This window comes from Gymnodraco acuticeps, unplaced genomic scaffold, assembly GCF_902827175.1.
Source record: "Gymnodraco acuticeps unplaced genomic scaffold, fGymAcu1.1, whole genome shotgun sequence".
Taxonomy (NCBI): Eukaryota; Metazoa; Chordata; class Actinopteri; order Perciformes; family Bathydraconidae; genus Gymnodraco; species Gymnodraco acuticeps.
In genome coordinates, this window is record NW_022989820.1 from 630,220 (window position 1) to 652,722 (window position 22,503).

Here is a 22,503-nt window from a genome sequence, read left to right on the forward strand (position 1 = left end):
ACAAAAGTGACGTTACGCAATTCAGATTTGTGCCGCGCAGGCGTACCTGCGTACCAGTTATGTGCACCCCTGTTTATAATATACCAAGCAACTGTACTGCTTGAATATTGGATTTGTAAAGGCATGACCAAATAAAAGGTCGTTTTGTGAGGATTATGCACATTTGTCCCCAATTTGATAATCATTAACATTTTTGTTTGATAGCCTTTATATCATTTAAATATGGACTGTTTATTCAGTAATGTAAGAGTTTAGTTTAAAAACAGCTTGTATTCAAGTAATATTTCAAATAAATACAGAAATAAATCTGACAATTTTTTCGTGTTGTACGTCTGCCATAAGGTTTACAATGACTAAAGATTACAAATGTGTATCTATATAATTAGAAAACTGAGATTTTTTTCTAAAAATAATTGAGTCAGGTCATTTGAGTATAACCCTAGCCCCTCAATGAGTTGTTTCTCCTTATTATAAATGTAGAAATAACTATATAACGATCTCATAAATCTGAAAACAATTAGAAATGACTTGCAGTGTTTTGTATAACATAAGGCGGCCACTCTGTGTGAGACCACAACAACTGCTCATTTATTACACAGTTCAGTTCATCTGTTCCTATAGAAAATTACTAACGCTTAAACAGAATATGTGAACATTAAAGCACAGCTTTATTTTTTCCCCCAGTGTCTTTATTGCAAGTTTTCACAGTGGTTCTTCAAAAAGATTACATTGAAATGATAAAAAAAACAACCATCTCTTTACAGAGAGGCAACATAGATATTGTGTCTGGTCAGCAGAGCAATGTGTGAAGAGGTCAGAGGTGGGGGGGGGGGGGGGGGGTCTTAGGATGGAGACAGGGACCATTTTACTGGGTGATTTAACCGATCTTCTGCTTCACCTTTTCCAACTGCTGCTCCAACCAGGCCCTGAGGAGGATAACAACAAAAACGAGCATTACATGTGTGTGTTTGTGTGTGTGTGTGTGTGTGTGTGTGTGTGTGAGATCGCGTGTGTGAGAGAGAGAGCGTGTGCGTGCGTCCTTACTGGGAGCTGGCAACAAATTTGCTGCTTCTGATACCTTCAAAGGTTGTCTGGGCTTTGTCTGCCAGTTTCTTGCCCATCTCACCCATCTGGTTTGTGAACACAGCGAATTTCTCCTCCACGGTCGCCTCCGCCTCCTTGTGTGTGTGTGTGTGTGTGTGTGTGTGTGTGTGTGTGTGTGTGTGTGTGTGTGTGTGTGTGTGTGTGTGTGTGTGTGTGTGTGTGTGTGTGTGTGTGTGTGCAGTGTGTAGTGTGTGTGTGAGAGAGAGCGCGTGCGTGCATGCATGCGTGCGTGCTTACTGTGAGTTGGATATGATGTCGCTGGTCCTGATGTCTTCAAAGGTTGCCGTGGCCTTGTCTGCCAGGCTCTGGCCCATCTCTGTGATCCCAGAGACGTCCGCCTGCGCATCCTGAGCCTCTGCAGGTTTGGAACAGAAACAGACAAAGTTACACAGCATGAACGGAAACGTAGCTTGGAGTTTATTTTCTTAAATTAACCCGAGACATACGTGTGAATGCGGCCAAAGCCAGCACCAGCATGGCAACTACGAGGTACAGTCTCATTTTGGCTGGGAATTTCTGAATGGGGGAAGAAAAAGACAGGCTATGGGTTATAACAATATTTTTTTTTTTAAAGTGTAATGAGTCAAGGATACAAAATGACTAATTTGTTGTCTCAAAAAGCAGCGCATTCCTATCAGCACCACCGCGGCTGGACAGCTCCATTTACGTGCCGTTACGATGTAATGGTTAACAACAAATACAATTATCCAGACTTAAGGTACAAAATTACACTTTCAACCATATTTACTCCGTGTGACACTCAGTCGTCAATATTAACAAACAAATCCCCTATCAGCAAGGGTTTGCATAGAAACTTGAGGACAGTTTTTTTAAAGTGTTATCGTCCGTGTCCTGTAGTTTAGAAGCATGCCGCTATTCTTTTTTTATTCTACCAGTGATGCAAATTAAATGTCAGACATACCTGTTGTTCTTCTCAGAGGAGGGAAAAGATTGTGTGTTTGAGAGTCTATGTGAGTTCCTCTTTATAAGCCCGCTGCACTCTTGGAGGGTGACGCAGAAACAACAGACATCAGTCATGTACAACATGTACACGTGGAGACCTTGAGGTGCCACTGCCCCCTTTGCTGCCCAGCAGCGTGCACTTGCATTAAAAGATAGATGACTGATTATAGCCTACTGCGTCATGATTATGTTTTATGCAGCACAAAGGTAGATAAAGTCATCACTTTGTGCAGGATCTAATCATCAATTGCAAACAATGGGTCGTTAATTAGAGACTGTAGCGATCTCTATGTGGAGGTATGGTGTGGACAAAGACCAGGAGAAATATGGGTTAATTTGATATGTATATGATGATGTGATCAGTCTCCCCCTGCCACAAAGTGTGTCAAAGATGAGATGTGATGCAAGGGAACATAGTTCAGCCCGATAGCATTACCTCCAACAGATCTGTGTCACAATCCTAGTTTTCTGTCCCATCTTAGTTGTCTGTCTTGTCATGATTTTATGTTGAAATTCTGTTCTCCCTGTGTCTTGTCTTCCTTCCTGTGTTTTCCCTCATGTGTCTGATTGTCTGATTGTGTTCACCTGTTGCCCCCCTAGTGTTTCTGCCTCACCTGCCCAGCTGTGTCTTGTCCTGTGATTACTCCTCTTTGTATTTAGTCTTGTCTTCCTCTGTGTTCCTTGTCGGTTCATTTTCTTTCCTGTCTCCCTCCATGTTGGTCACGGTCAGTTTTTGCTTTGTTGCTACCATGTGCTACCTGTTTGTTTCATGCCATGATTTGTTCATCAGCTTTTTTTTTTTTTAAATAAAGCTCGCTTTTTGTTCCTAGACCTTTTTACCTTTTTTGTATTCTGCATTTAGGTCCTACCTTTTTCCTCGATTCATAACAATCTGAGCTATTTGGAAGCTCCTTTGGACCTTTAGTGTTGGCCATGCATGCCCTCAGTGTCAAAAAAAGGGTTGCATGTGTAACCCACATTAAAACATAGTAAGCATAAAGTCATTCAAAAGTGATTTAATTAAAGGATAAACGTTTACAATTGGTCAATGATAACATTGACCAAAGGCCCTGTCACACTGTCCCGAAATTGACACCCGATGGACACACGAATATGGAATTGTGAATTTCGCACGAAGATGGCCCCGAACCACACACGAAGGCAACATTTACATTACATTTAAGACATACAACTACAATGAAAGTACCAAAAACAATTATGTTACATTACTATGATACTGTACTGATATCTTCAGACTTTGTTCTTTACTTTATCCGTCGTTATATGTAGAAAATATTACGTTTTCTCCGTAATGTTGTTTCCATAACAACAACAACTTCCTGTCAACTGTCCTTCAAAATAATATATTATATCCTTTTTAGTTTCACAGAACACAAATTGGGTTATTTACATAATATATTTGCATGATTTTGTTGTGCAATAAAACAACCAGATGGACACACGATAAAGGAAATGTTCAAATTCGGCTGTGATCGTAGCAACATCGGGCCATTCGTGAGGGCATCTTAAGCCTTCGTATGACCGCCGGTGGAGTTTCTCAGGCTCCGGCAGCAACTTCGTGAGCGGTGGCAAAATCTTTGGCATGCCAAAAAATTGCCGAAGGACCTTGCGAAGGTTCATTTTCGTGTTGAATTCGTGTGTCAATTGTGCCCTTCGTAAGGCCATCGTGAGGGCATCTTGTTATCATCGGTGCCATCGGGCATTCGCCCCGATCAGAGTGAGGGTGAATGCACCGATGATAACACGAAGATGACACGATTTGACAAGATGCCCTCACGAGTGCCTTACGAAGTTGCCGCTCACGAAGTTGCTGCCGGAGCCTGAGAAACTCCACCGGCGGTCATACGATGGCTTAGATGCCCTCACGAATGGCTCGATGTTGCTACGATCACAGCCGAATTTTAACATTTCCTTTATCGTGTGTCCATCGGGTGTCAATTTCGGGACAGTGTGACAGGGCCTTTAAGGATACACGTTTACAATTGGTCAATGATAACATTGACCAATCCCTTTAAAAATAATAATAAATAAAAGTAGTACGACAAATTACAAGGTACTGTTCCTATAAGGGATCTCTGCTCACCACCAGGCACGCGCAGCGTAGCAGGAGAAAAGAGAAAACGGAGCAAGACGCAGATGAGACGAGCGGAGTAAATTATATTAAAAGTGATTCAAAGTTGATTTAAAAAAGATAAAAAATACCATCCACACGATCGGGAAACCCAGTAGACGGTATAGAACATTAACCATCGGTGTTTTGGTCAGGTTTTTTGGACTGGATAAAAAAGTTGATCGCGAGTGAGAGGACAACACACACACACGCGCTCTGATACAAGATGGCGAGCCAGACCCATGGACTGCTTTGATCTTCGCGCCAGTGAGAGGACTTGCTGGTTTATCAAGAGACAATAGCTGAACTCACTGCCAGAGTGGTAGGAGTATTGAAGAAATGATAAGGTTGGAACTGGATTTAAGTTGTACCTGGATTTAAAGAGACACTATATATTGTACTCTAGGTTTTCATTTGTCATTTGATTTCATTGATGGTACAATTGTGTTTTTTTCATTGAATTAGATATATTTTACCTGTGAAAAGGGAAAAGAAAAAGAGTTAACTCAGGATATTGAAGAGATTAAAATAGGAAAGATCTATAAATAATACTTAGTAGACCAGTCTAAAATAAAATAGGCTATTTTATTTTGTTCATCCTATATGGATACCATTTACTAAGTCACAGAAATCAGAAAACAAGGGAAAGGTGAAATACTTACCTCTGATTATACTGCAGAACATATTCATTGTCTATGTTTACTTTATGACTTCTTAAACCAATATGGCTCGATTGAGAGAAGAATCCCAGTAGACCTGCCCCAGGCTGGATCCAGCCTGTAAATGATTGTAGAGTTTACATATGGCATAGATTTACAGTCACTGTTGGACATTTTGCCATACAAACTTGCAAGCAAGACTCAGACAGATGTTGCTGTTGATATCAAAGCCTTAGCAGGTGTGTACATTTCTACAGTTGGCCAATCCACTACACAAACGTACCTTGAGGAATTGAAGAAAATTGCAAAGCACAGTGGCTAAGAACCTTTTTGGGATTGTGCGGTTATTATCGCCTGTTCATAAAAGACTACTCAAAGATTGTGAAACCTCTCAATTCACTCACTGCCGGGTATCCACCTACACAGAAAAATCAGAAGCCCATTGTGAAAACAGAGAAATATCACAATCCTAAAGAGGTATTTGGTGATAGATGGACAACAGAATGCCAAGCTGCATTTGAAACTATTATTCACAAGTTAACAACAGCTCCAATCCTTGGTTTTGCTGATCCCAAGTCACCCTATGTCCTACACACAGATGCAAGCACGATAGGACTAGTTGCTGTCCTGTACCAGGAACAGCAAGGACAGAAACGTGTCATTGCATATGCGAGTCGTGGCTTATCACCTTGTGAAGCCAGATACCCAGCACACAAATTGGAGTTCCTTGCCCTTAAATGGGCAGTCACAGAAAAACTCCAAGTCTATTGGTATGGAAGCCCATTCCTAGCTGTTACTGACAGCAATCCATTGACCTACGTCCTCACTTCTGCCAAGCTTGACGCCACAAGCTACAGATGGCTAGCCGCTCTGTCAACGTTTGACTTCCAACTGCAATACAGAGCAGGAAAGCAGAATCAGGACGCAGATGGGTTGTCTAGAAGGCCACACAGTGGATTGGCAGATGATCATAACTCAGAAAAAGAGATGGAGAGGATACGGCAATTTGCTCAAAGGCACTTGTCTGAAAATGAAGAGTCATGCTTGATTGCTGAGAGCACAGTCAAGGCCATTTGTGATAAGCACCTTGTCCATAACACCATCAATGGTGAACATGCAGAGGAATGGTCTGGTACCACCTTAGTCCTATCTCCAGCACAAAATCCAAACGCCATACCAGCAAGCTATGAAGCAGAGGAACAGTGTGGTGGCTTACCTGTCATTCCTCATCTCACTGTTGCTGAGCTGGTTGAAAAGCAGAAAGCTGATACCTGCATCAGGGAACTAATCCACCAAATAGAGTCTGGAGAAAAACCCCCACCCTCTATCAGAAAAGAACTTCCTGAAATCTGCCTGATGTTGAGGGAATGGAACCGACTCGAACTAATAAATGGTATATTGTACCGCAGAAGACAAGAAGGTGCACACACGTCTTATCAACTTGTACTGCCGGAGGAGCTGAGGCCCTCTGTACTAAAGAGCCTTCATGACGACCTTGGCCACATGGGCATTGAACGTACTCTGGACCTGGTCAGAGCGCGTTTCTATTGGCCTAAAATGTCAGCCGATGTGGAGCAAAAAATTAAAACTTGTAACCGTTGTGTACGACGGAAGTCTTTACCTGAAAGAGCAGCACCACTCGTGAACATCACTGCTACAAGGCCACTCGAACTTGTGTGTATGGATTTCCTCTCTGTAGAACCAGACTTGAGTAACACCAAAGATATTCTGGTCATCACAGACCATTTTACTAAGTACGCAGTGGCCATCCCAACCACGAATCAGAAAGTGCAAACTGTAGCTAAGTGCTTATGGGAACACTTCTTTGTGCACTCTGGCTTCCCTGAAAGACTTCACAGTGATCAAGGTCGGGACTTTGAGTCTTGAGCAATAAAATAACTGTGTGAGCTCATTGGTACCCAGAAAATCAGGACTACTCCATATCATCCAAGGGGCAACCCCGTTGAACGTTTCAACAGAACCCTACTTAACATGCTGGGAACTCTTGAGAATCAAAAGAAGTGCCATTGGCGAGAACATGTCAGACCTTTACACACGCCTATAACTGTACTAAAAATGACGTGACTGGGTTTAGCCCTTACGAGCTAATGTTTGGGCGACCGCCTAGATTGCCAGTCGATCTGGCATTTGGCTTACCTGTTCATCACCAACCAGGTTCACACTCTCAGTATGTTCAAAACCTGAGATCCCATCTCGAAACAAGCTACAGAGTTGCTTCTGAAAATGCAAAGAAAGTAGCAGATCGCAACAAAACAAGATTCGATAAACGTGTCGTTGAATCTACTCTAAAAGAAGGTGACAGAGTCTTGGTCAGAAACATTCGCCTTAGGGGTAAACATAAGCTAGCGGACAAATGGGAGACAGACGTTTACATCGTCCTAAGACAATCTGGAGACGTTCCAGTATATGTTGTGAGGCCTGAAAATGGAAAAGGTCCACAAAGAACCCTACACCGTGACCTTTTGCTGCCATGTGGTTTCCTTCCTTTAACCCCAGTGGAAGATGGAACTAACACACAAGGGCCCCCAATACGGCCAAGAACTCGACAGCAACCAAGACAAGAAAGCTCTGATGGAGCGAATGAGATCGAATCCCAATCTGACCCAGATGAATATTATCACGATGGTCACAGATACCTAAGTGTGGAGGCTGTAGATTTCAATAACATCTCCGAAACTACAGAACAGCCCCTTAGTGAAATTGAACAAGAACCTCTTGAAATGGTATCTACTATTGAGCAAAAATCTTCAGATGTAGCCGAAGCTTTCCCTGAAGACGGGCCTGTGGAAACCTCTGATTCTGACTTATCTGCTAGAGACCCTGCAGAAAGCAACCTACCTGATCCCTGTGGAAACAGTCCACCTGCTGGACAGAAACCAGCATACCTACCTAAACAGGTCCTGAGTGTCCAACTCAAGCAACTCCGGAGAAGAATGAAAATGAAAGCAATATCAATCAATCTGAAACGGAAATGGAGAAAGAAACCCTCAGAAGATCCATCAGAGACAAAAAGACCCCTAAAAGACTGACTTACCCTGAGCTGGGAAATCCATTAGCTATGATAGTACAGTCTTTATTTCAGAGCCTTACTGAAGTCATAACAGATTCACTCATACAACCTAAATTAGAAACACAAAGAGTCCTGACAATATAGACTTCTAAAACAATGCACAGGGACGTGCATTAGGTAAAGTGGGGAGGATGTAACCCACATTAAAACATAGTAAGCATAAAGTCATTCAAAAGTGATTTAATTAAAGGATAAACGTTTACAATTGGTCAATGATAACATTGACCAATCCCTTTAAAAATAATAATAAATACAAGTAGTATGACAAATTACAAGGTACTGTTCCTTAGTTTAAGGGATCTCTGCTCACCACCAGACACGCGCAGCGTAGCAGGAGAAAAGAGAAAACGGAGCAAGACGCAGATGAGACGAGCGGAGTAAATTATATTAAAAGTGATTCAAAGTTGATTTAAAAAAGATAAAAATACCATCCACACGGTCGGGAAACCCAGTAGACGGTAAAGAACATTAACCATCGGTGTTTTGGTCAGGTTTTTTGGACTGGATAAAAAAGTTGATCGCGAGTGAGAGGACAACACACACACGCGCTCTGATACAAGATGGCGAGCCAGACCCATGGACTGCTTTGATCTTCGTGCCAGTGAGAGGACTTGCTGGTTTATCAAGAGACAATAGCTGAACTCACTGCCAGAGTGGTAGGAGTATTGAAGAAATTATAAGGTTGGAACTGGATTTAAGTTGTACCTGGATTTAAAGAGACACTATATATTGTACTCTAATATATAGGTTTTCATTTGTCATTTGATTTCATTGATGGTACAATTGTGTTTTTTTCATTGAATTAGATATATTTTACCTGTGAAAAGGGAAAAGAAAAAGAGTTAACTCAGGATATTGAAGAGATTAAAATAGGAAAGATCTATAAATAATACTTAGTAGACCAGTCTAAAATAAAATAGGCTATTTTATTTTGTTCATCCTATATGGATACCATTTACTAAGTCACAGAAATCAGAAAACAAGGGAAAGGTGAAATACTTACCTCTGATTATACTGCAGAAAATATTCATTGTCTATGTTTAATGTTTTGTCTATTTGTCTATTTCGTCAGTAAATTGCCGGCTGTTCTATTCAAACCACCTGGTCTCTGGTCTAATTACTTACCTGTCTATCCACTCTAGTAGAACCCAGAATCCTTCTAGTCAGATAGCATAGCCCAAGATAAGAAGTGTTACACATGTATTGGTCATAATGGGTAATTCAGATTTATAATCAGGGGTGCACATAACATTTTTAGTGAGTTACTCAGATGAGTACCAGGAGACAGCATTTGGTACTCACCCCACACGAAGTGTGGTCCTCCTCAGTGTCTCCTTCACTGTCCTCTATTTACACTTCTTACATGCTAGATGATGAAGATGATGAAGATGCACCTCCCTGTATCTTTTTAAGCCTCCGATTTGCTTTCTCCAAACTTGTTGCCAAAACTGTGAAGTCCTTGCATTTCCTGAGGCCAAGTTGAAGGATCAAATACTAAGAAATTATCACATGACTTGAAGTTATAGCTGATTTCAGATGTGGGAAGTTACTAAGTACACTTCTTCAAGTACTGTACTTAAGTACACTTTTGAGATATTTGTACTTTACATGACTTTGATGCTACTTTGTACTTCTACTCCACTACAGTTCAGAGGTAAATGGTTTACTTTTAGTCCATTACATGTATTTAATACCTTTAGTTACTTTACAGATCTGGATTAATGATGTGAAATATAATCAAGTGTTAAATCAGACTTTAGTTCCACCTGGAGTAAATTCACAAGCTACCCTGCAGTAGCCTATACAAAGTCATTCAAACTAGCTGCACCTCTACCAGATAACACTTTAATGATCAATCATTATAAAACATATCATATATATTATTCTGAAATGGACCAATGTACTTTTACTTTTGGTACTTTAACTATATTTTGATAATACTTTTCTAATTTTACTAACGTAACATTTTGAATGCAGGACTTTTACTGTAACAGAGTAACACTCTGGTACTTCTACTTTTACTCAAGTACAAGATCTGAGTACTTCTTCCACCTCTGTCTGATTTCAAACTCTTCCATTAACACCCTGAGTAAGTTTGCAACTGTTTGTTTTACTGCACTTTGTTGTAATTAAAACTGCAGCAGCTTGACCACAGAGCGTGAACGTTTGGGATCAGTTGATTTTGCGCAGTTCTCCAGTGTGTGCGCGGGGCACTGAATGTGCACAGGGGAGCCTACCACTGCAGCCAGTTGGCGGAGTTTTGGCACAATGATGTTGTTCATACCGAAGTTAACCCTGTCTGTGCACACGGTGACCAACTCTGTCGTCCAGTGATCTAAGCCTCTGCCTCCTGTAAGCTTCACAGGTCCGTCGGTTATGTCCTGCACGGCTCGGCCAGCACCCAGTTCAATCAGTCATAGGAAGTCCGAAGATTTCTTGCAGGGAGCGAAACGGCAACGTAGCTGCTTAATGTCTTTGTTTTTTTGACATGCCTAGTAGTTTACTCCATTGAGTCTTGACAAGAAACACTTGTAGACGAAATATGTGTTTTTGTTTTTGATGTTTTGAGCTAAGCAAAGGCGCGTAGTGACAAAAGTGACGTTACGCAATTCAGATTTGTGCCGCGCAGGCGTACCTGCGTACCAGTTATGTGCACCCCTGTTTATAATATACCAAGCAACTGTACTGCTTGAAAATTGGATTTTTAAAGGCATGACCAAATAAAAGGTCGTTTTGTGAGGATTATGCACATTTGTCCCCAATTTGATAATCATTAACATTTTTGTTTGATAGCCTTTATATCATTTAAATATGGACTGTTTATTCAGTAATGTAAGAGTTTAGTTTAAAAACAGCTTGTATTCAAACGGCATGGTCTGTCTGTAAAAAGTAATATTTCAAATAAATACAGAAATAAATCTGACAATTTTTTCGTGTTGTACGTCTGCCATAAGGTTTACAATGACTAAAGATTACAAATGTGTATCTATATAATTAGAAAACTGAGATTTGTTTCTAAAAATAATTGAGTCAGGTCATTTGAGTATAACCCTAGCCCCTCAATGAGTTGTTTCTCCTTATTATAAATGTAGAAATAACTATATAACGATCTCATAAATCTGAAAACAATTAGAAATGACTTGCAGTGTTTTGTATAACATAAGGCGGCCACTCTGTGTGAGACCACAACAACTGCTCATTTATTACACAGTTCAGTTCATCTGTTCCTATAGAAAATTACTAACGCTTAAACAGAATATGTGAACATTAAAGCACAGCTTTATTTTTTCCCCCAGTGTCTTTATTTCAAGTTTTCACAGTGGTTCTTCAAAAAGATTACATTGAAATTATAAAAAAAACAAAACATCTCTTTACAGAGAGGCAACATATATATTGTGTCTGGTCAGCAAAGCAATGTGTGAAGATATCAGAGGTGGGGGGGGGGTCTTAGGATGGGACAGGGACCATTTTACTGGCTGATTTCACCGATCTTCTGCTTAATCTTTTCCATCTGCTGCTCGAACCAGGTCCTGAGGAGGATAACAAAAAAACGAGCGTTACGTGTGTGTGTGTGGTGTGTGTGTGTGTGTGTGTGTGTGTGTGTGTGTGTGTGTGTGTGTGTGTTGAGAGAGAGAGAGAGAGAGAGAGAGAGAGAGAGAGACAGAGAGAGAGAGAGAGAGAGAGAGAGAGGAGAGAGAGAGAGAGAGAGAGAGAGAGAGAGAGAGAGAGCGTGTGCGTGCGTCCTTACTGTGAGCTGGCAACAAATTCGCTGCTTCTGATGCCTTCAAAGGTTGTCTGGGCCTTGTCTGCCAGATTCTTGCCCATCTCACCCATCTGGTTTGTGAACACAGCAAATTTCTCCTCCACGGTCGCCTCCGCCTCCGCCTCCTGAGCCTCTGCAGGTTTGTAACATAAACAGAAAAAGTTACACAGCATGAACGGAAACGTAGCTTGGAGTTTATTTTCTTAAATTAACCCGAGACATACGTGTGAATGCGGCCAAAGCCAGCACCAGCATGGCAACTACGAGGTACAGTCTCATCTTGGCTGGGAATTTCAGAATGGGGGAAGAAAAAGACAGGCTACGGGTTATAACAATATATTTTTTTAAAAGTGTAATGAGTCAAGGATACAAAATGACTAATTTATTGTCTCAAAAAACAGCGCATTCCCATCAGCACCACCGCGGCTGGACAGCTCCATTTGCGTGCCGTTACGATGTAATGATTAACAACAAATACAATTATCCAGACTTAAGGTACAAAATTACACTTTCAACCAGTGGCGAGCCATGACTTTTATACCTAGGCCCTCTGACCCCCACCCCTTCCCTTGAGTTATTACGTCACAGCGTATACTTCAGTGGAATATCAAAATAACGGCCCGGGGTGCAAAACGCATCAATGAAAGCGACCCTCTACCACACAAAACAACACCTGTAAATAACCCTATTTGTGTTCTTTGAAATTGAAAAGGATATTGCATTGTGTTTGTTACTTTCGTTGCAGTTGTATGTCTTAAGTGTAATTTGGCATGCTTTTATTTTGAAGGCGAGTTAACGCTGTTGACAGGAAGTTGTTGTTGCTATGGAAACAAGAAAAGTTTCACAGCAGGCGGAACTTGTCATAAAGAACGCGATAATAACACCCACCCTATTTAGCGGGAAGATATGATTGGTCAATTGTACTGTCATTTGACATTACTCTCTCGTTCAGTTACTATAGCGGGCCCTCTGTGAATTCATAGCTGGACCGCCTGGACGTCCAACAGCTCCTCTCTTCACAGTAACTCGCAGAGACGAGTTTCTTTCATTTAACCCTTCACATTCCAACATAAACTGAATAGGCAGATTCGAAGGATTTATTTCTTTGGAAATGTTATTTTAAATACAATTAAATCAAGTTATTTTGGTAAAACTAATGAAAAATATAACTTTAAAAAAAATATATATATATAATTATTTTAATGTTTTTAAATATTATTTTGTAGAATATCTTAGGCCCTCACAGAGGGCCTAGAGGGCCCTGACGGCTCGCCACTGCTTTCACCATATTTACTCCGTGTGACACTCAGTCGTCAATATTAACAAACAAATCCCCTTAGGTATCAGCAAGGGTTTGCATAGAAACTTGAGGACAGTTTTTTAAAAGTGTTATCGTCCGTGTCCTAAGCATGCCGCTATTTTTGTTTGATTCTACCAGTGATGCAAATAAAATGTCAGACATACCTGTTGTTCTTCTCAGAGGAGGGCAAAAATTGAGTGTGTTTGAGAGTCTATGTGAGTTCCTCTTTATAAGCCCGCTGCACTCTTGGAGGGTGACGCAGAAACAACAGACATCAGTCAACATGTACACGTGGAGACCTTGAGGTGCCACTGCCCCCTTTGCTGACCAGCAGCGTGCACTTGCATTACAAGATAGATGACTAATTATAGCCTACTGCGTCATGATTATGTTGTAGCCTATGCAGCATACTGAAAAGGTAGATAAAGTCATCACTTTGTGCAGGATCTAATCATCAATTGCAAACAATGGGTCGTTAATCAGAGACTGTAGCGATCTATATGTGGAGGTATGGTGTGGACAAAGACCAGGAGAAATATTGGTTAATTTGATATGTATATGATGATGTCTCCCCCTGCCACAAAGTGTGTCAAAGATGAGATGTGATGCAGGGGAACATAGTTCAGCCCTGATAGCATTACCTCCAACTGATCTGAGCTATTTGGAAGCTCCTTTGGACCTTTAGTGTTGGCCATGCATGCCCTCTGTGTCAAAACAAGGGTTGCATTTATTGGTCATAATGGCTAATTAATATTTATAATACCAAGCAACTGTACTGCTTGACATTTGGATTTATAAAGGCATGACCAAATAAAAGGTCGTTTTGTGAGGATAATACACATCTGTTTTGTATCAATTGCATTTTTCTTAAACGTTTTTCACTTCTTGAATACCTTTGCATGACATAGTGGGATACTACACTTAAAACAAATGATATATTCAACATTGCTTTAAACGTTGAGGGGGGAAATATCTCAATTGTGACAGTATACTTTAAAATCAGATAATTACAGTTTACAGTTAAAATGCAAAACAAATAAGATCATTTGTACAAACATAAAATAAATAAATAAAATACATTATGTACAGTTTAAAAATAAAATACATTATGTACAGTTTAAAAATAAAATACAGAGTGCAAAATAGATGTGTGAATTAAAATAATATATATATATAATACAAATAAAAACGTCTAGCTTTGGCATTAATATTAATAATGAAAAGTGAAATTATGTGGTAACAATTTACAGTAAAAAATCAATAATGCATTTTTTTTTAAAAGGGAGGGGGGTAAGAATAACACAACAATCATCATATTAAACCGCACAGAGATTATCCATCTTAATATATCAATTTGAAAAGTAGTAACATTACAAAATGAGGTAGCCTAATGATATTTCATTATAAATGGAAATACCTGTGTCCTTTTATCACAGTTTTTAATGTGTATTAATTATATATTATACGGTATTATCTGCTGATTAAACTCAACTGATTTGTTAAACATTTCTAAATACGTTAATAGGGCAGAGGCCTCTGATCTGAAGCAGGCTGCAACGTCCCATTGTGTTTTGGTGTGTTTTTCCATGTACTGCTCTACTGAAATAGTCCCTTGCCTAATTGATGTGTCTTTTACCCATAACCTTCTCTTTCTTAGAGGGGAAGTAAGTCTGACAAAGCCTCATGTGGTCTATCTTGTACGTTAGCATGCAACGGAAAACAGTACAGTCAGTTGAACTGCAGTAACCCCTCATTACGACTGTGACCTGAGTTAGAGCCAGGAAGTCTGTGCGTGAGGTTTGAAGGCTTCATCACTGCTTAACATATCAGCTCTCACACCAAGTGGTCTGCTGCAAAGGGCCAAATGCCCATGTGTTGCTGATAACTTGGCCCATGAAGGCTATTGCTGTGGATGTAAAGCCAGTTAAATAAGCCTTCACTTGCCTCAACACCCACACATTACCTCTCCATCTTTTGTCATGAAGTGGCCAGTGGGTTTATGTATGAGCTTGTGCTTGCGTGCATTTAAGCTCCTCTTGAATAATTGCAGGAGGCATAGGGCGTGAAAGTGCACGTCTTGCATGCTCCCAATTTGCAATAACAAGCTTACAAAAAGACTGTTTTTGTGTTTGGCCAAGTGTTCCTGTGGTGCCTGGTTGTGTGTGCCAGTTCTGAAGGGGAGGGAAATGACGGGAAGAAGAGAGGGGGTTGTAATAGGAGGTAAAATCTCTGCATGTGGTGTTTTTGGAGGGGTTACTTGCAGTCACAGACAAGCTAACACCTGCTAGTTTGCTGGAACTTTTTTCTGTTGCAGAGCAGTAGTCAGAGTGCAGCCTTCCTATAGGAGTAGACGGAGCAGAAGTGCTGAACGGGCAGAATGCTTGTGGTTTTCCTGTTTTTACCATCAGTGACGGATCGTTGCAACAATGGACTGTTTAATATAGGAGTTTCGCTTGTCTGCTTTTTTCTAAATAAACACAGGTTCCTGAAAGGAGTGATATCATAGGGGACAAACACATAGTCATGGTGTTATGCAATGCCCTTTAACACAGATAGAAAGGGTAAACAAGTTTTCTTATAACACAAAGAGATCGTTTTGTAAATAATGAAAGCTTATATTACCAAATGTTGACCTTTCAGAGATATAACCCATGCGCATATTTGGTGCGTTATGCATGTGTTTTAATTTGACAAATCGCCAAGAGATGTGTTAACAGCTCTTTCACTAACATACATCTCAGAAAGATGTGTGTTGTGCTCCCTAACTCAGAGGGAGTGTGTTTCTTTGTGAAAAGAAAACACAGCTGAATCTTCGCACAGCACAAACTCAAGCAAAGGGTCAGACAAGAGGAGAGGAACAAGGGACAAATGGTGTCCTCTACTGGCCCCTGCTGAGGTTCATGAGCATAAGACTTTTTGAACGTTTATATTGGAAAAGTGTGACGAACCTCACTTTGGGTCAATGATGACCACGATAGGCAATAGTTGGTACACTTTCTGATAGGGACAGTTGCCTATCTCAGGGGTTACATAATTAACTAAATTGACCTTTTTTAAAACAGCTGACAATGTGGAAACAGATAGGAAATATGGGGGAAAAGAGGGGTAAGACTTGCATAAATGATCCTTTGTCAGAAACATTTTATTGATATGCATCTTAACCTCTAGGCCACCTTGATGCACATGCTTGCAAAACACATTCTGTACGCGCATGTTGGCACAAACAGTATCTGGCCCTGTTTGAATATCTCTTTTGGGCCAATCTGAGAAAACACATGTATAAAAAGTCACTAATGCATGGTTATAATTCTCTTGCACTAGTTTTTTGTGATTTATCTGTTCTGTCCTATATATATGTTGCACTGTTGGAGGAGCCTGTGACCTAAGTCTTTCATTGCCATCTACAATATCTAATGTGCAAATGACAATAAAGCCTTGAAACTTGAAGTTATATGTTAATATGAGCACAAACTAAAGTAGACATGATAGTGAAGCATTTAAACGATATTATCAATGGCACAAGATGTTCCCAAATACCGGTTTGGATGGAGAGAAAGGAACCTGGGATCAGATCTGAACAAGTCTGGACTTGCAGGGGTTGCTCTAATGGAAGAGCAAGAGAAGGGTGGAGAATTGGGGTAGCGTGCATGTGCAGAGAGAAGACTTTAAGATGTATTTCTTGTGGAGAATTTGATATAAGGCACCAATCAGCAAAGAAGTTAATCAGGTTGATAATCTTAGCACAAAATAGGTCCCTTTAAAACCGTATTAGGTTTTTATTTTTAAATAATCACCACTTTATTCAAACTGGTTAAATGTGTAATACTTATACAGTACATGTAATGTCAAGTTACTGAACCCTTGTCCTAATGATTGATTACTCTTTTATCAGAGAAGAAAACAATGGAAACAAAACATATCTTCTAAGTTCTTTATTTTCTCTCAGCACACAGTGCACTTACAGTGGGAACTACATCAGAGTAAAGAACGGACAGTGTTACACTCTTGTCAGAAAAGCATCAATTCATTTTACATCCCACTTCTCTGTGAGGCACAATTGCAAATGTAGATAATACAGAAGGGCACTTTAGTGGTTCACTATCTTCTGATCATCATAACTCAGTGCATTATTTGAAATGAAAGACACGTGGGTGTGTATTTAGAGATGATACGGGTTAATGAAATGTACACAACCTTGGGAGGACAGACAGAGCAGTTAAAAAATGAAGCATATAACAAAACTGTTTTGAGTATTAATGGCAGTTATCGACTGGGGGGCTAGTGTTCAATAGTTAAGGGAGTTGATAAGATAAGAAGGGGTGACTATGCAGAATAACTAACAGATGTGTATCTGCTGACTGTTCTGTATAGACAACCTCATCTTCCTTCATCTCTTCCACCCCCCTCACCCTGAACAAAAACACCCCAAAATGAAGATATGAACAGTAACTCTCAACTCCCCGCCTTCCTCCATCTTTGCCAGGGTATTAAGAAGTCTTTATGCAGAGGCCTCCTTGACCTTCAACACGATGTTCTCGATCTGCTCACGGATCTGGGTGGCGTAGGGGGAGATAATCTCGGTCAGCTCGTCGATCTTGCTGTCCAGGGAGGTGCGCAGCTGCTGGGCGGTGTCCTCCAGCTGGGTCTTGATGCCTGCGGCCTGGGTCTCCAGCTGCTCGGTCAAGGTCTCGGCCTGGCTCTTCAGGATGGTGGAGATGTCGCTCAGCTTCTTGCCTGCGACCTCGCTGGCCTGCTGGACGTAGGGCTCAACATTCTCCTTCACTGTCTCCAGGTTCTGGGAGGTGCGGGACTGGATCTCACCCATGTAGGTGGCGACGGTGCTTGCGTGGGGAAAGAAGAAGAAGAAAATATTTAGATTTCAAGAACACAAAGACAATAAATTGGTACGTTTGAGACCCTCCACCCTACTTACTTGCGGATCTCATCAGTGTCCTTGTTCAGGCGCTTCTTCAGCTTGTGGGTGTAGGTGCTGATGCGACCGCGAACGTCATTGGTGTTCTGCTCCATCATGGTCTTCAGCTCGCCCAGGTACTCAGTGCTGCGCTCCTTGGCGTCCAGCATGTCCTTCTGGAGCTTGTTGGTCAGCAGCTGCAGATCTTCAGACATCTGGCCGGTGGAGCTTTCGGTGTAGGGAGCAAGTTTGGACTGGATGCTTTCTCTGTATACGGTCAACTCTGCCATGCTGTCTGAGATCAGAGTGCTGGATGGACAAGAAATTACAAATTAGGATTGGAGGCATAGGATGAGGTTACAGAGATGTATGAACAAGTAAGGAATTTAACTGAGAGGATTTGAAGTTTCAACAAAATATAAATGATTATGGTTCACTTACTCTAGCTCCCTGCTGAGCTGGGAGACCTTGATGTCCTGCACGACTCCATCAGCTTTCTCGTTCAGGTCAGAGACATACTGCCAGAAACGATCCACAGTTTCTTCCCAGTTTTGTGGGGTGGCATCAGCCTGGCGCACAACACGGGCATTGCAGCCTAATTTGAACAAAGGTGACAGGTTAGATAAATATACAACCATACAAAAACATTTTTAAATACTGGACCAGAGTTGCACATACCGGCGATGACTGCCAGAGCGAAGATCAGAGCTACAGCCTTCATGGTTGTTGGACAGATAGATACACCTAAGAAATAAAAAGAAGAAAACATGAGTATCAACAATGTATTGTCAACAAGCACAAATACTGCCCAGATGTTAAGCTCATATGCTAAGAGTTAAGAACAAATCAACCACTTAGAGTAAATAAAGTGGTTCAAGCTGAGCATTAAAAAAAGTCAGAAATACATTGAATGCATCCCAGCGTCCTTCCACTCACCTGAGGGGTTGAGATTCCTCCGTACTCCGGCACGGGGACTGAGGGTTTTTATACAGAGACAGTAGGCTGCTGCTGCTGCTGCTGGGCGTGTTCGCGCGCGGGGGAGGGGGGGGCGCGTTAACATGCTAATGTTGATTAGTCTGCACAGATTCCTGTTTACCTCCACGCAACGTGTCACAAACACCGCGTCCGAAGTTCTCAAAGGTTTGCATTGTTTGAGGGGGGTTGAGCAATCTGTCAGTCACGAGAATAACGGGAGAAAATGCACATGTTCACTGACTTTTCAGTAAGGTAGAAAGAAGCAAGTTCCATTTGCTAAGGAAGTTTTTCAATGCGCAACTTCTGTTCAAACTCAATTTATACCAAAATAATTGTATATGTGTTCAAAAATATTGGCAGAACACACATGTGAATGAATAATCACATCGAACTGTCGGTTACGTTTTCTTTCAAAATTATGTGAATCTACGATAATCCCCTTTACTACACATTGTATTCAATCAACTTCATAGTAGAAGTAGCCACACTACAAACATTAAATAATCCACTATAAGTGGGTTAGAAAACAGTAAACCGGTATGAAACAGAAAGCAAATTGCATGTTTGTTTACATCTTACAATTAACTAGTAAACATTGCTGCCAAATAAAGCAACAAAGAATATGATTGGATTGTATAGCACAATATTTGCTTCTGAAACGAGTTCAGAAACTAAATAGCAATAGAAGTAGAAATTGAACATTCAAATAAACTACCAGTATGTACTTTGCTAAAATACTTGGGTAGATGTACACAGATATATTCCAGCAATAGAACATTGTAATTTATATACTTTACATAGCTACAATTTGATTATTTTACTGTACAGAATTAAGCTTTACTATTTTTAAAGTGATGTTCCTACTTTAACTCAAGTTACTGATTTTAGTATGCACTGGTTATTGCCAGTTTGCTGTTAAATTACAACTGTGCAGCTTTTCCTTTGATTGCTATTAGCAAGTGGTCTCATCTGGATATAAATTATATAAATTATCCTAGCACCAGGATGTAAATAAGTCTTTCACACATTCACGGCAATCTCAATGGTCTGGCAGTGCTGACCGCAAACTCCCCTGCAGACACAAATGGCAGCTTTGCATGTCAATACTTTATTATTCAAGTGGAGAAAGTAGGATGCTTGGATTTTTTTGTATACAAATCTCATGCATGTATTGTCTATGTGCTGTACTGGCTGTTTTGTGTTGCTTCATTATGTAGAGCTGTAGATTAGTAAGGGCCTGTAATGCAAATAAAGCATCTGCACTACATGCTGGGCATGTTTGGGCTTGGGGGACACTCAGTTGAAGTGGGTCCACTTTACAAAAGCAGGATTAGAGGTAATAAAATACAGAGAAAATAAACAATTGTATTACCTGCAGCTGAGCACTGAATGAATAAAATAAATTACACAGGAAACTAATAGGAACAAAGACTGAAATCATATCTGTTTTCATGTTGGAGACATTTGAAGTGTTTTGCAATTGGAACTGGAAAGAGGATGTTTCATATGGATTGTTTTTTATCTCAGTTTATTGAGCAACTCAAATATGTATTAAGAGTCAAAACTGTCAGGAAGCCTGAAGTCACACAATGTTATGACAAATGGTGTAGTTGCATTGGCAAGAAAATAGAACTAAAACTTCCCTATTCCCAGAAAAAGCATACCCCATACCTCTAATCCATGTTGCTAAACATTGCTTGCTATATATACAAATCAGTAGACCTTGTTGATGCAGGGATTACATTGTTGATTGTATTTATTTGTTTTAATGTTGTGGCGTGGTATTGACTCTTTATTTAATATGTTACTGTACTTTTGTTTTCTGCTTCTTGTTGCTCTGCATTGCTTCGGTATTGTCCTGAGAACGTCCGTATTTAGTTTCTGTCATTGTCTTTTTTGTGTCTTGAAATCCTCTGTCTGTAAATCACTGGTTTTGACACATCAAACTCTCGGCTTACACTGTCACATTTACAGAAATGTCAATTAATACATATATATTTTAGGTAATTTTAATTGAAATAAAACACTGTGCTTTTACAAAACATGGTATGCATTGCTACCAGTAATGACATATCAGTGTTTGTTTTAGCTGGCATTAGTTATGATGAAATACAAGCTTCATCACTGCCCTTTGCCCTTTAGGACGTGGCCTGGTTGTTGTCAATCAAAGAGTCCTTTTTTCCTCAGAAAATCCACTTTACACAGGAACACAGTTTGAAGTGTTGTCCTGGTCAGATAATTAGTGTGAGAACATGATAACATTAGTGTGTGATAACCCAAAAGGGTCAACTGTGTGTTGAGTGATTGGGAGACTGTACATAAATGAGCTTTCTTGTTGTGGTTACAAATGTTATTTTCTCTGATGAAATGGAAACCCATTAGATGAAGCAAGTTGATGCAATTTCAAGTACAGGCTGAGGTGTCACTTTTCTGTTAAAATACAAAAGACCTTTAACCTTGATATTCCACGACATTAGCAGACTGTGTCACTGCTGGAGGTGTGTCACACACAGAAAGATAATGCAGTTCAGTTAGATAACAAGTCCAGTCCAGTTCAAACACAAACAAATCAAGATTCAAAATATAATCCTACCATTCTACGTATAAACAATGTCACACAATTTCTGTTTTGTTTTAGGAACATGTCTAATCTTGTGTGACAATCAGCCAAATAAGCTGCTAAAATGCAGTTCCATTACGGACATCACAGGCATTAATGATATATGTCGTGTTCATGTATTGCAGACGTGATGGACCACAATGATCAAACTACACGTACCAACTAAGGTCACAGGCTGCAACAACCCAAAATGCTGAGCCTCTCTTTACTGAACCTCCAGGGTAAAGAGGCAGAGGACGGACGGGGAAGTGAAACAGAGATTCAACTAGAAGCATGAGGTAATACAGTAAACTATCTGACACAGCAGAGGAAGAGGTCATGTCTTATGTCTATAAGGAGCCACTGTGACAGAGGGCATCTTCAGACGCTGTGAACGAAAGTGACCCATTAGCCGCGTTCACACCAACTACTTTGCCGTACTTAGTTAAATTGTAAATAAGCCATCTGTATGTCAAATATGTCTTATATGTCTTAAATGATATGATGAATTGGAAATGGGGGACCCTGATGTAAACAAGACGAAAGTCTTTCTCTGGTCTGCATCCCCTTAACAATTGTATGTTTTGAGCTGTACCGTACTGTACCCAATATACAAGCTGTTAATACACTTTTCAATCAATCAATCAATCAGTTCCCAGCACTTACTTCCCAGCACTTAGTTCCCAGCACTTAGGGTGCGTTCACACCTGCCTTGTATAGTCCGGTTGAATCGAACCCTGGTGCGTTTAGCCGCTTGGTGCGGTTCATTTGGGTCGGTGTGAACACAATCCGAGACCTCTGAAGTGAACTAAACAACCGGACTCTGGTCCGCTAAAATAGGTGGTCTCGGAGCGCTTGCTTGCGAACTCTGGAGCGGTTCATTGCTGGTGTGAACGCAGTCCGCACCAAAACATAGGAAGCGTAGTATTTTACGTGTCACAAGAACGCGGATGTCTTCAAAATCTTTAGCGAAAGAGTCTTTCAAGACATCCGCGGTTGTTTAGTT

General features: G+C 40.6%; 2 protein-coding genes and 1 long non-coding RNA gene across 3 annotated transcripts; all 3 read right to left on the bottom strand.

Annotated features, from left to right (window-relative positions):
- Positions 1–667: 667 nt before the first annotated feature.
- On the bottom strand, positions 668–2,210 carry LOC117557829. Its single transcript, XR_004570756.1, has 4 exons — positions 2,027–2,210; positions 1,551–1,620; positions 1,342–1,459; positions 668–926 (listed from the first exon to the last, which is right to left on the bottom strand). It is a non-coding gene; the product is annotated as an uncharacterized LOC117557829 (long non-coding RNA).
- Positions 2,211–11,227: 9,017 nt separating this feature from the next.
- On the bottom strand, positions 11,228–13,392 carry apoc1 (apolipoprotein C-I). The gene is made up of 4 exons (XM_034233778.1): positions 13,176–13,392; positions 11,936–12,005; positions 11,697–11,844; positions 11,228–11,478 (listed from the first exon to the last, which is right to left on the bottom strand). The coding sequence occupies exons 2-4, from the start codon at positions 11,988–11,990 to the stop codon at positions 11,418–11,420; spliced, it is 264 nt and encodes an 87-aa protein (XP_034089669.1). The 5' UTR covers positions 11,991–12,005; positions 13,176–13,392; the 3' UTR covers positions 11,228–11,417.
- Positions 13,393–16,928: 3,536 nt separating this feature from the next.
- On the bottom strand, positions 16,929–19,009 carry apoeb (apolipoprotein Eb). The gene is made up of 5 exons (XM_034233487.1): positions 18,860–19,009; positions 18,602–18,667; positions 18,365–18,518; positions 17,945–18,232; positions 16,929–17,852 (listed from the first exon to the last, which is right to left on the bottom strand). The coding sequence occupies exons 1-5, from the start codon at positions 18,981–18,983 to the stop codon at positions 17,510–17,512; spliced, it is 975 nt and encodes a 324-aa protein (XP_034089378.1). The 5' UTR covers positions 18,984–19,009; the 3' UTR covers positions 16,929–17,509.
- Positions 19,010–22,503: the final 3,494 nt, after the last annotated feature.

Coding starts and splice junctions, on each gene's coding strand:
- apoc1 (XM_034233778.1), bottom strand. CDS start 11,990: ATGAGACTGTACCTCGTAGTTGCCATGCTGGTGCTGGCTTTGGCCGCA. Junction 11,845..11,935: donor GGCTTTGGCCGCATTCACAC/GTATGTCTCGGG, acceptor ACAAACCTGCAG/AGGCTCAGGAGGCGGAGGCG. Junction 11,479..11,696: donor GAATTTGTTGCCAGCTCACA/GTAAGGACGCAC, acceptor TATCCTCCTCAG/GACCTGGTTCGAGCAGCAGA.
- apoeb (XM_034233487.1), bottom strand. CDS start 18,983: ATGTTAACGCGCCCCCCCCTCCCCCGCGCGCGAACACGCCCAGCAGCA. Junction 18,519..18,601: donor CGCTCTGGCAGTCATCGCCG/GTATGTGCAACT, acceptor TGTTCAAATTAG/GCTGCAATGCCCGTGTTGTG. Junction 17,853..17,944: donor GACACTGATGAGATCCGCAA/GTAAGTAGGGTG, acceptor TCCCCACGCAAG/CACCGTCGCCACCTACATGG.